At 42.6% G+C, this 16,779-nt stretch overlaps 1 protein-coding gene across 2 annotated transcripts in view; it reads right to left on the bottom strand.

Annotated features, from left to right (window-relative positions):
• The window catches only part of ACVR2B (activin A receptor type 2B), a 149,765-nt gene that overhangs the window by 5,581 nt on the left and 127,405 nt on the right, over positions 1-16,779 (bottom strand). For both annotated transcript variants that reach the window (XM_063126064.1, XM_063126072.1), the window contains exons 6-9: positions 15,445-15,588; positions 12,119-12,267; positions 4,155-4,269; positions 788-926 (exon numbers count right to left, since the gene is read on the bottom strand). In XM_063126064.1, the coding sequence (XP_062982134.1) occupies positions 788-926; positions 4,155-4,269; positions 12,119-12,267; positions 15,445-15,588 (547 nt within the window). The remainder of the gene's footprint in view (positions 1-787; positions 927-4,154; positions 4,270-12,118; positions 12,268-15,444; positions 15,589-16,779) is intronic.

Raw genomic sequence — 16,779 nt, 5'->3', positions numbered from 1 at the left:
AGCCAATAATTAAAACATATGTACAATGCTATAAAAGAGAACATATTAAAAATTCAACCCAACTATTTAATCATATTAATTTTATTATTAATATAAAAGAATCGACAGCATCTAAGTAAAAACACGTCAATGAACTCAGAGGGATGGAAAAAAATACATGTTTGAATAGTGCTTTTACCTGATTAAAGAAAGCTTGTCAATCATATGAGTTTTAGGTGATTAATCAATTACTTAATCTATTCAATTTGCATATGAGTAAAACAATAGTCTTAAATTAACTTCAGGAAAATTTGGTTGTAGTGGACACAACGAAAAGATAGCAAAGATCACAGTGACAAAGCTATTTATGCAAGAAAGGGAAGTACAATTATAATTTTTGGTTTTCAAGCCAAATAGTGAATAGATAACTAAATGTAAGTTAATAAAGTACATATTCTCTAACAACAACAACAATTACATCATCTCAGGTCTGAACTGGCTCTTTTTGCAGCAGGCAGGGAATTGTTTGCAATCCTTTCAGCTAGCTTAACACCTTTGGTTCTGTACAAGAGTGCAATCTTGCCCCTTGCTGCAAGATTGGGCCTGTGTAACCTTAGGCAGAAAGCTTTATCTGACATCTGATTATCCAGATTTATGGGAATTCTCTCAATTAACCTGGGTAAATAAAGGTCCCACTTTACGAAGGACATTTCATCATTGTACAAGAATATGCCAACAATTTCTCAGAGGCCAGCAATGATGGGATTACCCCATAGGCTGTAAACACAATGGAGATTTCGATACTTACCATCAGCTGCTCTGCATCGGGAGACCAATTCCCACAATACTAGCCCCATCGCATACATGTCTATTCTTAGGAAGGCGTCTCTCTGAAAGTTTATTGCTCCCTCTAACACCTCGGGAGCCATGTATCTCCTTGTTCCCACCTGAGGCAGAAAGAGGAATCTGTTACTGAGACTGAAGGGCAGCAAATGTAGAATAAATATATGAATGAATAGAGAAAGAGAAAGACAGGTCAAGTCTAATGATCTAATGACAGACAAGTTATTGTTGCAAGAAAAAGAAAAAGAGGAGGGGGGGAAGAACTTATCCTAACCGGTATCCAATAATACGATTTCCTCCCCACCACTGCTTTCAACTTGAATGCCTTTATAATCAGAAATCTGGTCATAAGGCAATCTTCATGTTCAAGGCTGCAGGGAATTCAAGGGCAAGAACTACTCCGGGAGGTCTTTCTGAGGTTATCAGGACAGTGCTAGGATGTGGAGCAGTTCTCTTCCCCTGCAGCTCAAGCTAAGAGAGGTTGATGAGTATGGTTAACTTGCTAGGCAGAGTAGCAAACCCTCTTGAAAGGGAGGAGGAGAAAATCTACAGGAGAGAATGGGTACGGTGTGTGGTAGGCAACGTGTGGCCCTTAGCCTAATTTTAAAAGCCCTCTGCAAGCAATCAGTTCAAACCTCTGGTAATCTGACCTTCAGACTGCTGGGCAGTGAAGGAGATTGGAGGAAAGAGAGAGAGAGAGAGAGAGTAGCCCAAGTCACTTTTGACCTTGGCCCTGCCCAGTGGTGGCTTTGGCCCTGTCCACTGCTGGCATATGGCTCCTGACAGATTACGCCCAAGGGATGCAGCCTGTGACACACACACACAAGCTTCCCTATCCCTGGGTTATGGTATAAAATGGTAGGGGAAATAACCAGAAATGTTGGAAGAATTCCTCATGAGCAGTAATAATTTGGCCACTGTGGAGTGTTGGGGCTTTCTGTGAGGAGGAGAAAGTAGTGCTGGTGATGAGAGTGGTATTGGGTGAGCTCTGTAACTCTCCCCTCCTCCCCCTCTCCCACCCCAAATAAAGCCATAATAAGGTCAAGTGGGAAGTCAAGGCATTCTCCCTCAGTAAACCTAGGGAGAACATTCACAAAGTCAAAGGACTCCAGACACACAGCTCTTCATTGCATTGCAGCAGTGCCCAATTAGCTAGCAGATGACAGGCCTGGAAATGCAGGAAACCAAAGAGGATTGGCTGTGCCTTGTATGTGATTCAGTAACTAGGATGCAAAATTTTAATACAAAAAGTAGACTCACTACTTCCTGCCTTTTTAAAAGACATAGTCAAGGTGATTGAACAAATTCATAAAAAGTCTGTTAAATGATGTGGCCACACTCAGTCTGGGTAGTAAACGGGTAGACTGTGTGTGTATATATAAATATATGTGTGCATGCTCATTGCGTATGCTAGGCTAGCACATGTAGCATGCTAGGAATGCCGGAGAAATCTGCAATGGAAATAAATGAGTTTGGATTTTTATGAATCCAGCCCATGGAGTCCACAATAGACCGGCTTTTCCCCCGTTGGGCGGAGTTGAAGATCTAATTATGGCCCTATTTGGTGGTTGGCATCCCCTTCTCTCTGTGCTGTTCTTGGCAGGTAGAAAAGTCAAGCCCTTTGCAAGCCATCTTTGGGCAGCATTTAGATTAGTGGATCATGAGTTGTGCAGGCCAAGATTATTCTAGCCTGCATCCATGATTGTGAGAATACAGCTGGGGTCATAGTGACATTGGATCAATTGACAGTTGAGCTATTCAGTAGAAGAATTGAACCATGCCGCTCTTACTGGACTGTACCCTTTCAGACTGCAAGTGGGGGGTATCAGATGTTTCACTCCCAGGATGGTCTGAAGCCACACAATGGAGCTGAACTCTTGAAGCCTGAACAGGTTTGATCCTGAACAGGTTTAAATGACACACTGCAGCTCATTATGGGCTATTTAAACCACAACGGGATTGCATATGCATACACTCAGAGGTTGTTGTGTTGTGTGAACCCAGCATGGATTACGTGGGGATTGTTTAACCCTTGCATAACCCATACTCGTTAGGATCACAAGACACAGCAACCCTCAAGCAGGGGTTGCATATTAAAAATGGCAGCTGCACATGCATTGCATCTGCAGCAGCCTTACCATAGGTTAAATAATGCATGGTGTGCTGTTGTGTCGTGTGAACAGCCCCCAGGTAAGCTGAGTGGATGGAAGACAGCATGGAAACTATACATAAACTGCTCTTATGTATAGTTTTTACATATAAAGAAGAGGAGAAGAGCATATGTGTAATTACTTAATCAATCAATGTTCTCTCCATATAGTGGGGAAAAGATGTCCTACACATATTAGGGAGAAAGCTTCTAATCTGGAAGCAATTCCCCAATTGCGTTTTGATTGCTACAATCCACCAACAAAGGAATCTGCCTTATACTGAGCCAGATCCTTGATCTATCTATCCTGAAATTGTTGGCACTGACTGGCAGTGATTAGCAGAATTTTTCCAGCCTTAGCTGGAGACACTGGAGATGGAAACTGGGGCACTGAGCCAGAGTCCCTTCATAGAATCATAGAATAGCAGAGTTGGAAGGGGCCTACAAGGCCATCGAGTCCAACCCCCTGCTCAATGCAGGAATCCACCCTAAAGCATCCCTGACAGATGGTTGTTCAGCTGCCTCTTGAATGCCTCTAGTGTAGGAGAGCCCACAACCTCCTTAGGTAACTGTTTCCATTGTCGTATTGCTCTAACAGTCAGGAACACGTCGGGGCTTGTTAATAAGAAACACACACCCCAAGACATTTACTTGCTGAAGTCAAGATTCTACAGTGCACCAGAATGAGGTGGTAGAGTAGATTGTACTATACAGCAGAACATTTTTTTAATGTTCTTCAAAATAAAAGGGGAAAAAACTAACTGCAAACAAAAAGGAATTGCAGGGAGAAAGTTCTGGGCTATCCCTATCACTGCTGTGCTGGTATTCTACTTACAGGGAGTGTGTGTGGATAGGTGTGTGTGTGTACGCGTGTGTACAGAAGCATTCAAATATGTGAGACCCTAATCTTAGACCAAAGTGGTATAATCCATTCTGCCACTTCAGGACTCTACTGCACCACTTTATTCTGCTGCACCATCATAGCACTCTGCTGGTGATGTAGACTGGCTCTCAAAGTACTAGGACATTTTCCTGGGAACTGCATTCTCTTCCATGAACAATAATGAGGATTATTATTATTATTATTATTAACCTGAGGATCTAGTGCTTCTGCTTATTGCTTTGAGAGATATTGCTAAATGAGGTAGTATAAGCCAACTCTAAGCTAAGCTACTGGATTTACCTGTCCATGGGTATCTCCTGGAGGTTTTCCAGGTTCAAACCGTACTGCCAGTCCAAAGTCAGCTAGCACGGCTGTCAAGTCACTCTTCAGCAATACATTTTTGCTTTTGAAGTCCCTACAGAAAAAGAGGGAGGAGGAGGTTGTAAAGGAGTGTTTCACATAAGCACAAATTCCACCACTTTGAAATATCCATGATAAAAAGTTTGATTGATTCAGCCAACTGCTGTTGGGTGCAATGCTGATTCATCTATAGCCTGCAGGAGTTTTGCTACTGACGTCAACATGAGGTGGATTTGCACTTAAAATATGAGAATTTTTAGCAAGGGAGAGATCAGCAAGCAAAACAAAGCCAACTTGGAGACCAGGTCATCCTACACGACAAGCTTCCAAAATCCTTTATTATTTTATACAGCTTTAACTCCTTGGTCAATACTTTTCTAGAAAGCTTAGTTAGATATTGGAATACTAACTGTTGGCCCAGTTCCCTTCAGAGGGGCTTATGTTGTGTACACTTTCATCCTAACCTACCCCATAAGTAGAAAACCTGCTTAGTAAGTCGTTCCTGGACTTTCCAACATTTTATAATGGGCGGGGGGATGTGGGTGAATATAATTAAATTACAGACCTTAGGCAGCAGATGGCCAGCCCATGTGTGCTCAGCATTATAATTCTCCTGCCTTCAATTTAATTCACTGTGGTAACCCTGCCGGTCAGATCGCAGGACAACCACAGGGCCATGCAATATAATTAATGAGAGCAGATACAATTGTTTTTCTGAAATGTCCTGTCAGACTGTGTTACGAAGAGGCACACCGCAGTAAAGAGAGAGAAAGCAATGGGGTGGGGTAGAGTTCAGTGAATTCCCAGGGTACAGAATGCTCTGCAGGGGGACTACATCCCCACAGTTCTCTATTCTTCACATACACACACACACACACACACACACACAGAGAGAGAGAGAGAGAGAGAGATTTCCTTACATTGGGGGAATGTTAAAACTGGCATCACAGACTAAAATTGCAGGCTAGGAGAGAAGATGTAACTAAGCTTCTACTAAGTATTGACATTGTTGGGTAGTACATTGCCTATTATTATGATTATGATTGCTGGCTAATATGGCTAACTGCTAATTAAGGCATAACAGTACCTGCAAGTTATTTATTTCAAGAAACATTTTTAGATACATTTGGGGGCCCATAAGGATCCTCAGGGAGTTCGCAACAATAAAATCACAATCCTGATAACAACAGAAACAGAAATGTAAGTCTCTCCAATCAAAGTTCAACCCTTTGTCTCCTATACCACACTGGCTCTAAAATTTCAGCCTGTATTTTATCCAAGCATGATTATGTAAGGGGAGGCTTATTTGAGAAGATTTTTGTGTAGAAGTTACAAATAAAGGCATCAAAAGTACATACATTCTTGGTTATACACCTAGGGTGTGCGCTCCACACCAAAAATCTGAGGGTTTGCCAGACCTCTGACAAACCTCCAAAATCACAGTGCAGCTAGGGCGCGGGTTTAAAACCGGCGGAAACACACGGTGCAATTAGAAGATCGTTCAGAGCCCCAAATGGATCCGTAGGGCCGAAACGTTTTTTAGGCGACGTAGGGGCACGTTTCATGTTGATAGACGGCTAACTGAACACACTTCCATATTAGGAAGATGTCGAGGGGTGAAGGGGGGGGAGCTTTGAGATTGACATCTGTGGCTAACCAATAGCCACAGTCTCTTGCCTATCTCCACCTCCAATCACAGTGCGTAGAGGGAGGGAATTGCAAATGGTATAACCCATTCCCCCCCCGCCCCCGGAACTCATTCGTTTGCTAGCTCTTGGAGCAAGAAAGATTCCAAGTTCCACTCCCCATATGCACTATTGATGTTGGCTGAAAGGAAGGATTTTGGAAAAATGGCTCACATTAGGAAAATAATGAAAACCATTCCATGTAAATGAGTTGTCCCAGGAAGTGATGATGACTGGCAGGCAGTGTAGATCCATACAGTCTCACAAGCCAATATTAGGACACGGAAAAGAACTTTGTGCCAAAGGCTGATCTGTGTACTGCAAGTATGGACAGAATTCGGCCGGGCATAAAGTCAAGAGAAGAAGGGGCAGCGAGAGAAAAGTTTGCTAGTATTAGTACATCTCCTGTTTTGAAGACAGGACTCAAGTTTATATGCTTGGTATTATATTTATGTTTGTTCTTTTCTGACCTCTCCTAGGGAGAGCAGCCCCCCCCCCCATTTCACCCCATTCAAGCAAACGATCAGGGAACAGATCTCTATTTTTTATAAACTGAAGCAGATTTCTATTTTTATAAACTGAAAATGCAAAACTGTGCATCAGCAAAATAAAGGATAAAAGGTCCTGCACAGTTTTGGGGTGGGGGGGGTTTGAGGGAGATATTTTTTTTAAAAAAAAATCCTACTAAAAATCAAGGAATGAAGGGATCTGTTTTAAAACTGGCATGGCTAAAGCCCTACTTAAGAGCTACCAGGGTGCCAAGTTTCATCTCTTTATCTTTAAAAATTACAGAGATGTATGCATTTTTGTTAATTTTCATTAACAAAAACGGAGTGGTTTTCCTATGAGTAATCCGGCGGAGTGAGGAATCCTATTGCAGAAATGCCTCACCTGTGGGCCAGAAGAACCCCTTTGACCCCAAACATTCTGTGGTTCCTGACTCTCTTCTGTTGGTTAAGTGGCAATGATGTAGTGGCAGGTCTTTTGAAAAGCTGATGGTTTTGAACTGCCCATCCAAGGCTAGTCCATTCCCAAAATATTTTGCATTACCACGAGGAAGAATACATTGTTGCTGGGAAAATTCATCCCCCCATCCCTCCCAGCTACTCTGAGGATTGCAGCTAAGCTCAGAGGGAACTGGGAATTGTGAGAAGGGTGGCAGAAGATGGCAGGGTCCCTGCAAATCAAAAAATGCCAGCACTGCTGCGTTCTTGTGAACCCTGGCTTCACTACATCACTGCGCTTCTCCCTCGTCCCACAGCTCTCTAGAGTGTGGAATACGAAGCATCACTGACAGAGCACCTACTTGGCTGCCAGAGAACCTTTTTGTCCAGGGCTTATTCCGGAGCAAGGATCTACTTATAGGGAGGAAGACCCAGCTGCGACTGGAGAATCAGGGTCAGAAAGTATCTTAAGTCCTCAGTCACCAGCCAGCCAGACTTTGTAATCTTAGCAGCTCACACTGAGCTACATTGTTCTAGACAGGTGATAGCCTTCTCCTAGAGGGGAAGGCTAACAATGGCTACTAGTCCTGATGTCTAGGTGCTGTCTCCCGTATCAGAGGCAGCTGCTGGGGGACATGGGTGGGAGGGTGCTCTTGCACCGTGTCCTGCTTGTGGATTCCCAGTCGATAGCTGGTTGGCTACTGTGAACAGAGTGCTGGACTAGATGGACCATTGGTCTGACCCAGCATGGTTCTTCTAATATTCTTATGTTCTAATTTGGATGGCTTTAAAAGGGGTTTTGACAAATTCATGGAGAAGGCTTTTGATGGCTAGTAGTCCCGATAGCTATATCTACCGCCAGTATCAGAAGCAGTATGCCTATGTACTGCTGTGGAACATGGGCAGGAGGCTGCTGTTTCATTCATGTCCTGCTTGTGGGTTTTTCATAGGCATCTGTGGTGAGTTGAGCCAGTCTCTCTCTTGGGCCTTTTCAGGCCTTGTATCTCCCCACCCCCCACAGTGGAGTGGCAGTGATACCACAGAGGACCCATGGAGGTCTTTCCTTCCTCTGCCCCCTGGCCTGCTGGTGCTGCAGAGGCTTTAAGTCCTCTTAAAGCGAGATGGGACTGCTGGGATTTATTCTGGGCAACCCTGACTCCGCCTTTAAAGAACTTGGTGCTGCAATGAACGTTTTAAGAGATTGCTCATTGCAAAAGGCCACTTGCTTTCCTTGAGCGACAAGAATAAACAGGGGAAGACTCCAGTGAAAGAAAGAAAGAGCATCTCAGAATTGATTCTAAGGAAGGCAGTGGGATGAAAAATCTAACCATCTCCTGTCTGCTATTTATTTTTATGTGCCATTAGAGGGCAGTGCTGTACCAAAAAGCTAGGACAATAATTTTCAGACTTTCTACCTTCAGGGAACCCTTTCTGCATGAGCTTTTCTTCTGGGGAAACACTGTACATCTGCTATGGAAGCCCTGCATGTTGCAAAGAATACTCTCTGTGTGTTCAGCCTTAACGGAGAGATCAACAGCTTTTTCACAAAAGTAGGAGAAGCCTCTGAAACAGATGTTTTATTCTACCTTTTAGGATGAGTTTAACCCAAGGGTGGGGGAAATCTGGCCTTCCAGGTATTGTTAGACAACAATTACCATCATTCCTGATGACTGACCATGCTGGCTGGGGCAGATGGAATTGGAGTAAACAAATTTCCAGGGAGTCACAGATAATTAACATAAGAGCCATGCTGGATCAGACCAAGGGTCCATCTAGTTCAGCATTCTGTTCATACAACAGCCAAACAGGTGCCCACGGGAAACCCAGAAGCAGGACATGAGTGCAACAGCACCCTCTTGCCCATGTTCCACAGCAGCTGGTGTACATAAGTTTACTGTCTGATACTGGAGATAATCTAGAACCATCATGACTAGTAGCCATTACCTGCCATGAATTTGTAGCAAATGGTTAGTGAGCATGTTTAAACCGTAGTTAATGCTTAGCTCAAAATGCTTAACTACCGTGGCTTAGCGTGTTGTCTGAACAGGGTCTAAGGTAAGCCAAATGAAACCAGTAGCTGGGCTTCCTGTATGGGTGGTATTTCTTTGTTCATACTGTAGCTTGCTTTGTAGAAAGCACCCAGCAGATGTTGCTAGACAGAAGTATGTTTCTCCCCCACGCTTCCCCTCCCGCCCCCCATTGCTTCAATGTCAAGAGCAAATATCAGGAGTGGACCTTACCCACACAGCCAGCTCAATTAAACTTAAGCAAAACGTCTTTGTTGTGCTCACAATGCATTGTGGGGGCATGGTCTTTATATAAAGCACCATACAACATGTTGTCCTTATGCCTGGAGCTAATCAATTAACATTTTAGGTCCCCCTTTTGATCAGAGACAGTAACTTGGACTGAGACTGCAGTCGTTTCTTGGAGCCGTGTCTTCTTGAGTCCAAGGCCAATTCTCTATTCTCTGGACCACAGTAACTCATTGATTATCTCTGCAGCTTTGAATTGGGGGGGTGGGTGGGTGGGGGCGTGCAGACGTTTTTCATTCTGGATAAACAGCTAGATTGCTTTGCCTCCTCCAGAAAGACGGTTATTATTGCAACACACCAAACAGGCACTAGAGTGAAGTCACAGTCAGTATTGCATTTGGCTCTGAGGAGCGATACACTGTATGCATGGTGCTTTTTGCACATTCATGTCTTTTGCAGAGGTCTTTGGTAGGTGAAGGACCATTTGATTCCAAAAGAACCTGCCTTCCCTAAGACCTGTTTCAGAGGCCCTGCGCTGGATTTTACTGCCTCCAGGAGGTGAGGTGGGTGGCAACTATAGATACGGCCTGTTTTGGTAGTGGCCCCCCTGAACACCAACATTATTATCTTTTTTGGTAGCAGGTGAAGACAATATTATCCTCCCATGGATTATTTCGCTGCTTCTGTTGTCCTAATGTTTCTTTTAAAGTTGTTTTTGTATATATATTTTTAATATTAAGAATGTTTTTAGGACGTTTTAATAATGTATACTGTGTTTTTAATTCAGTTTTAGGTATTTTATACTTATTGTTGTTCCCCACCTCAATCCAAATGGAGAGGCGGGTAAGAAAAATATTATTATTATTATTATTATTATTATTACTATTATTACTATTATTAAGCATTATTTTTTCCAGCTGGCTTGAAAACCTTGTTGATAGGCAAGAATAGTTGTTTCATAAACAAAGAAACAAACAGGGATTATGTAGAGGAGGGATGTGTGTGTTCTGCCCTCACCATTGGCGATGATGCCAGCTAGGGCTGATGGGGGTTGTAGACCAAAACATTTCACAAGTTGCCCATCCCTGCCCTAGAAGGTGCTTTCTGCTAAGGCGCTCTTTATCTGTACCTTTACCAACTCCCATGTCGGTCCAGGTATGTGTAAAGATATCTCCTTGTGTCGTTTGTCCTGTTGCCATGTTTGCAGAGTTCTTGCTAGACAGAATGTGTTTCTTCCCCACCATTTCCCCCTTTTCTTTTTCTCTTTGCTTCAGTGTCAAGAGCAAATAACAGGAGTGGACCCCCATGACTCAAGCTAGCTACATTTACCAACACTGTGAGGGGAAGAAAGACTTTTTGCTTAAGTTTGGCTACTGGCTTTTGTGACTGTTGCAATGTAAAATATTTACGAACGTACGAGGAGCTATGCTGGATCAGACTAAGGGTCCACCCTAGTCCAGCATTCTGTTCACACAGCAGCCAACCAGCTGTTGACCAGGAACCCAAAGCAGGACACAAGTGCACAGCACCCTCCCACCCATGTTCCCCAGCAACTGGTGTACATACTGCCTCCGATACTGCAGGTAGCACGTAGCTCTCAGGACTAGTAGCCATTGACAGCCTTCTCATCCAGGGATTTATCTAACCCCACTTTAAAGCCATCCAAATTAATGGCCATCACTACATCTTATTGTAGCAAATTCCATAATTTAACTATGTGCTATGTGAAGAAGTCCTTCCTTTTATCTGTCCTAAATGTCTCACTTCTGGGGTGGCCCCAGGTTTTAGTATTTTGAGAGAGGGAGAAAAATGTCTTCCTATCCACATTCCCCATACCATGCATAATTTTGTACACCCCTATCGTGTCTTCCCTTACTCACCCTTTTTCCAAGCTAAACATTCCCAGCTATTGTAATCTTTCCCCATATTTTATTTATTTATTTCATTTATATCCCACATTTTTTCATCATACATACAAGGCAGCATACATAATCCTCCTCCTCTCCATTTTATTCTCACAACAACCCTGTGAGGTCGGCTGAGAGTCTGTAACTGGCCCAAAGTCACCCAGTGGGTTTCCATGGCTGAGTGAGGACTGGAATTCAGATCTCCCAACTCCCAGTCCAACACTTTAGCCACTACACCACACTAGCTCTCACACCACACTGACTTATATATAGGCAGTATGATATTGGCAGTTTTATTCTCAATTCCTTTCCAGTTGCACACTGGGTCGCCATTTTCATCGAGCTGTCCATCACAACCCCAGGATCTCTTTCTTCGAAGGTCACCACCAGCTCAGATCCCATCCGGTTATACTTAAAGTTGGGGATTTTTGCCCCAACATATATCACTTTACACTTGCTTACACTGAACTGCATTTGCTATTTGGATGCCCACTCTCCCAGCTTGGAGAGATCCTTTTGGAGCTTCTCACAATCCCTCTGCGTTTTCACCACCCTAAATAGTTTGGTGTCATCGGCAAGCTTGGCTATTTCACTGCTCACTCCTAATTCCAGATTACCCTGTTTCTTCGATTCTAAGACACACATTTTTCCAATATAAACATCTCTAAAAATGGGGTGTGTCTTAGAATCGCGGGTGTGTCTTAGGGTTTTTTTCTGTTGGTGGTACTGAAATTAGTGTGCGTCTTACAATTGATGCCGTCTTACAATAGAAGAAATACGGTATTTATGAACAAGTTGAAAAGCACTGGTCCCAATATAGATCCCTGTGCCCCCTCCCCGCTTCCCCACTATTCACCTCTCCCCATTGAGAGAATTCACCATTTATTCCTCCTCTCTGCTTTCTGTTCTTTAACCAGTTACTGATCCATAAAAGGACCTTTCCTCTTGCTCCATGATTGCTAAGTTTGCTCAGGAGTCTTTGGACCCTGCAATTGAACTAAGATCTTCCTCTAATATAGATTTGGTTTGGCATTGCCAACATTACTCCATCGATGCAGATTGTTACGTTTCATCTGGGGCTGTGGTGCAACTGGCTACAAATAAGTACCTTACCTGTGTGCTATAGCAGGCTTGTGTCCTTCACCTTTACACCAAGGGACATCTTCATGCAGGTAGGAGAGTCCATGAGCCATTGTTTCCGCCACATGACAGAGTTCATTCCAACTAATAATGTTCCCCTTTAGGTAATCCGTTAGAGAACCCTGGAAGAAATACAACATGATATATCAAATTTTATCAAAGTCCCTTATTGTTACTAGTTAGTGATAAAGCACATTTAAGTTTACAATGGGTACAAGCCAGGCAAAGTAAAGCACTTTAAGGTTGCAATCCTAAACACACTTTCCGAGGAATAAGCACCACTGAACACAGTGAATTTTGTGTAAAACGGAATAGGATTAGGGATGTCCGGATTTTGTGAAATCCATTCTGTGTGTGTTTTGTGGATTGTGTAGTCATTCGTTCCAGCATCCATTCACAGATGGATTCGAATTTCTGGTAGGTGGAAAAATACACAAATAATCCTGTAAAAGGGTTTGCAACAATTTACATAACTTATGTTAGAACATAACATTTAGCGCATTGTTTCCCATTCCGTTCAAATTTTCCCATGTATATTTTCCAGAATGGCATATGTCTCAGCAGAAACATGCGTATTTTCCTATGAAATATTTGCATAAATTTCAAGAGGCCAGTCTGCAGCAGAGTCCACAGTTTGAATTCTTACAAAGCCAAACGCATTTCAGTCCATCTTAGATTTCTCCAGCATCCTTGAAAAAGATAGGGCTGCAAATAACATTCACTTCTTCTACTCTTCCAATGGAAGAGTTAAGGACTTAAAAATGTTTAACTTTGGCTAGATGATGTCCAGTTTTTGTTACAGCTATTGTCCTTACAGCAAAACACTGGAATCAAAATAGCCTCACAACCAAGTGTGCTCTAACTTGTAGCTCCATCAGTTAATATTTGCCTTCACCAATTAATTAACTACAGTTTTATTCGAAATAATAACAATAATATCGTATTTCTTCAATTCTAAGACGCACTTTTTTCCCCATATAAACATCTTTAAAAATGGGGTGCGTCTTAGAATCGCTGGTGTGTCTTAGGTGTTTTTTTTTCTGTTGGTGTTACTGAAATTAGTGTGCGTCTTACAATCGATGGTGTCTTACAATCAAAGAAATACGGTAATAATAATTTTAACATTCGTATCCTGCCCTATATCACAAGGCTTTCAGGGCGGTGCACAGATAAAATCATACAGACAATATAAAACAATAAATATACACAGCTAAAAACAAATTAAACCATTAATAAGCTAAAAACAATAAAATTTAAGAACAGTAAAAACCAATTAAAACTGTGTGCAGGCTTGGTGAATTTAGCCATCAAAGACTTTGTTAAAAAGCCATGTCTTAGCTTGGCGCCTAAATGAAGCCAGAGCCGGTGCCAGTCAGGCCTCCGAGGGGAAGGCATTCCCCAGCCAGGGTGCCACAACAGAGAAAGCCCTCTCCCACATCCCACCCCTAGTGTATGTCTCGCATTGGTGGGACTTGGAGGATGGCTCCTCCAACAGATCTCAAGTCTCAGGCAGGCATATATAGGGAGAGGCGCTCCCTCAGGTATCATGGTCCCAAGCCGTTTAGGGCTATAAATGTCATTACCAACACCTTGAATTCCAACCGGAAGCATATAGGCAGCCAGTGCAATTCATTTAAGACCAATGTTATATGGTCTTTGGAGATGGAGGAGGAAGAGGCAGCCGCAGTGAGGTGGGGACCTGACGCCACTCTATTTTAATGAAACTTAAATGTTTTGAAAAACATTCTAAAATCAATTTAGACTGAATGAGTTCTACCATTTTAAACTGCTGCATCTAGCTGCTGCATTTTGAACTAGCTGCAACTTCCGAGCCATCTTCAAGGGCAGCCCCATTGCAGTAGTCTAATCAGGAAGTTACCACTGCGTGCACTACTGTGGCTAGGTTATCCTTGTCCAGAAAAGGCCATAGCTGGCAGATCAGCCGAAGCTGGTCCCAAGTACTCTGGGCCACAGAGTCCACCTGGGCCTCCAGTGACAAGGATAGATCTAGGAGTACTCCCAAGCTATGCACCTGCTCCTTCAGAAGGAGTGCAACCCCATCCAGAACAGGTTGCTTACCCATTTCCCGGACTTGAGAACCACCAATCCACAGAGCTTCCATCTTATCAGGATTCAGCTTCAGTTTTTTGGCCCTCATCCAGCACCTTTCCCCCTATTTAGAGCACTGGGCTGGAACTCTGCAAATAATCAATCTGCTTAATTCATGTGGAATTTAAACAGTCTGAATGCAGGGTTGCAGCCTGGTGGGATGAGACTGGGTCTAAGGTGGGTTGCACCACCATGGACAGAGGGGAGAGAGAAGGGAAAGATAGTAAAGATAAATATAATATGTTTTTAAAAAATAAAAAAGTCTCATGACACAGGCTGCGATTAAAGTGTTCCTAGGTCTGGGAAGACTGAAGGCAACTAAACCCAGAAAGGGTTTACAGGGGCCAGAACACTCTTTGTTCCCAAATTATTTACAATTATTTGCAAAGAATTCCCAAATTATTTGCAAAGCTCAGACTGTATAAACTAGGTAAATGTGCCCAGATTTTAGTAAGTTCCATAATTCTAATAGTGTTTCATTGTCCTTGTTCTTGCTGTTGTTCCTTTTGCAACGAAACACTAAATAGCAAAGAGAAGAACTACCAGGAGCAGAGGCTCTAAGGGCCTCTGAAGGGGATGGATATAGAGCTCCATGTTTGAATTATCTATTGATTTCCATGGCTTGAGGATATCACTTGACACATTTCTCAAACTTCGCATCATAATCAGAGTACAAGAGACTTCCTTTTCTTTTTTAAAGTGGAGAATGTTGTGTTTTCCTTAGGTGTGGTTGACACATGAGATTCAAAAAACTCTGGGCTAAGTAGCATTCATTGTGGTACAAAGGTAAAAACTGATGATATGTATGAGAACTGTAAGTGATCTCTACTAACGCTCCCACTTACAATTTTCTGGCTGGTGATGTATGCATTTCAAGCTCCACCCATGTATAGGAGGATCTTGGAATGAATGAATGAATGAATGAATGAATGAATGAATGACTAGGAGAAGAATCTGACATCATCTTCCTCCTTCTTTGCTTATATTAAATCTCTGCCCACAGGGTGGAGGAACTCCAATATTCTTAGGGACCAGACAAAACAAGGCCTTTCCTGGCCTAGATCTCAGCTTCCCCTGCAAGGGGAAACAGGCATGGGAAGGGGGTGAAGGCGGGTGAACTGTTTTTACTTTAGTTTGCTCCAGGTCTTTCTGCTTCTATCAAGATGGCAACATCTTCACATGTCTGTTACCTTGTCATGGAAAGCTGTGATCAGCCACAGTTCCGCCTCCAGGTTTGTTCCTCGCTTCTCTGCGGCAATAAACTGCAAAAGGTTTTCATGCTTCATTCCTGGGGTGTTGAAAATCTCCCTCTCACTTTGCCAGGATTGTTTATCCTATGGAGAAGAGCGGGGAAGGGGGAGGGAGGATGGAGGGGGGGGAGAAAAGTGGTTAAAAAACTGGCCATTCCATATTGCGTGTAGTGCTATTCCTGTGAATTCATGATGCTATCTAATTGTAACAATGTCCTACCCCAAAATTGAGGGAATTAAGAGTTTGGCAGGGAGCTGAGAATTCTCTGTTAGAGATCCCTACTTTTCCGAGACACTCTGCCATTTCACAGAACTTTGGGTGTGTTTGCATCTGTACTCATAGATGGTTTGCTGTGCTGTAAAATGTGGCCTTTAGTTTAATCCAGCATGGCTCTTAAGTTACAAATACTCTCACAAAATTGAAGAATCGGCTGGAGAGGTTTAGCCATCTCACTGCACCAGAAATTGCAGAGAGGTAAGAAAAATATTGTTTCCCAAACATGTTTTCCATGTTTCCAAAACCTCAAATAGAAAGAAAGAAAGACAACTAAGGAAGTGTTGTACAGTCATGAATAAATAAAGATGAAATCTTACACACACTTACCTTAAACTAAATCACATTGAACTCAGTGGAGCTTATTTCTGAATGCATATTATAGGATTGCACTCTAAATCTTTGCTAAATGTTTTAAATGGAAGCACAAAAAAGAACAAGGACTGTACAGACGTTAACCAGATTTAAACCTTTTGTGTATAATCTTAACAGTTACAGCTTTCTAATCTGGATTAGGGTAAAATATCCCACTAGTTAGTCAGAGCTGGCCTGAACAGATGACATGGAAATCTCCTTTAAATCCACGATGGCAAACAAATTGTGGAGGATTAAACAATAAGGCACAGTGTCTAAAGATTTCTCAGGGTATAGCTATTCTGCAGACTTAAAACTACTTCAGCTACCATTTCCACTCTCAGAGGGGATGTTGGTATTTGTCGTTCTGTAGTGTTCATGGAGTCAGTGGGGAGGGAGTCTTGGGAGCTTTTAATAGAGAATTTTCAGCATCTTCATCAAACTCCATAGCCCAGCATTCTTTGGGAAAGAACCATGGTGACTAAACTAGTATAAAACCAAATATAATACTCACAGTCATCTTCAGAAGCATATATGCTTCTCTACTCAATAATCCAGGACATAAAATCTGGATGTATATCCTTGAATTATTTTTCCTTCCTCCCACTCCTTCCATAATTTATCTGGTTTTGTCCTTCAGTCAGTGA

The sequence above is a fragment of the Elgaria multicarinata genome, chromosome 1, assembly GCF_023053635.1.
Source record: "Elgaria multicarinata webbii isolate HBS135686 ecotype San Diego chromosome 1, rElgMul1.1.pri, whole genome shotgun sequence".
NCBI classification, from domain to species: Eukaryota; Metazoa; Chordata; class Lepidosauria; order Squamata; family Anguidae; genus Elgaria; species Elgaria multicarinata.
The sequence above is the reverse complement of the archived record's forward strand: the minus strand, read 5'-3'. Positions and strand labels throughout refer to the sequence as shown.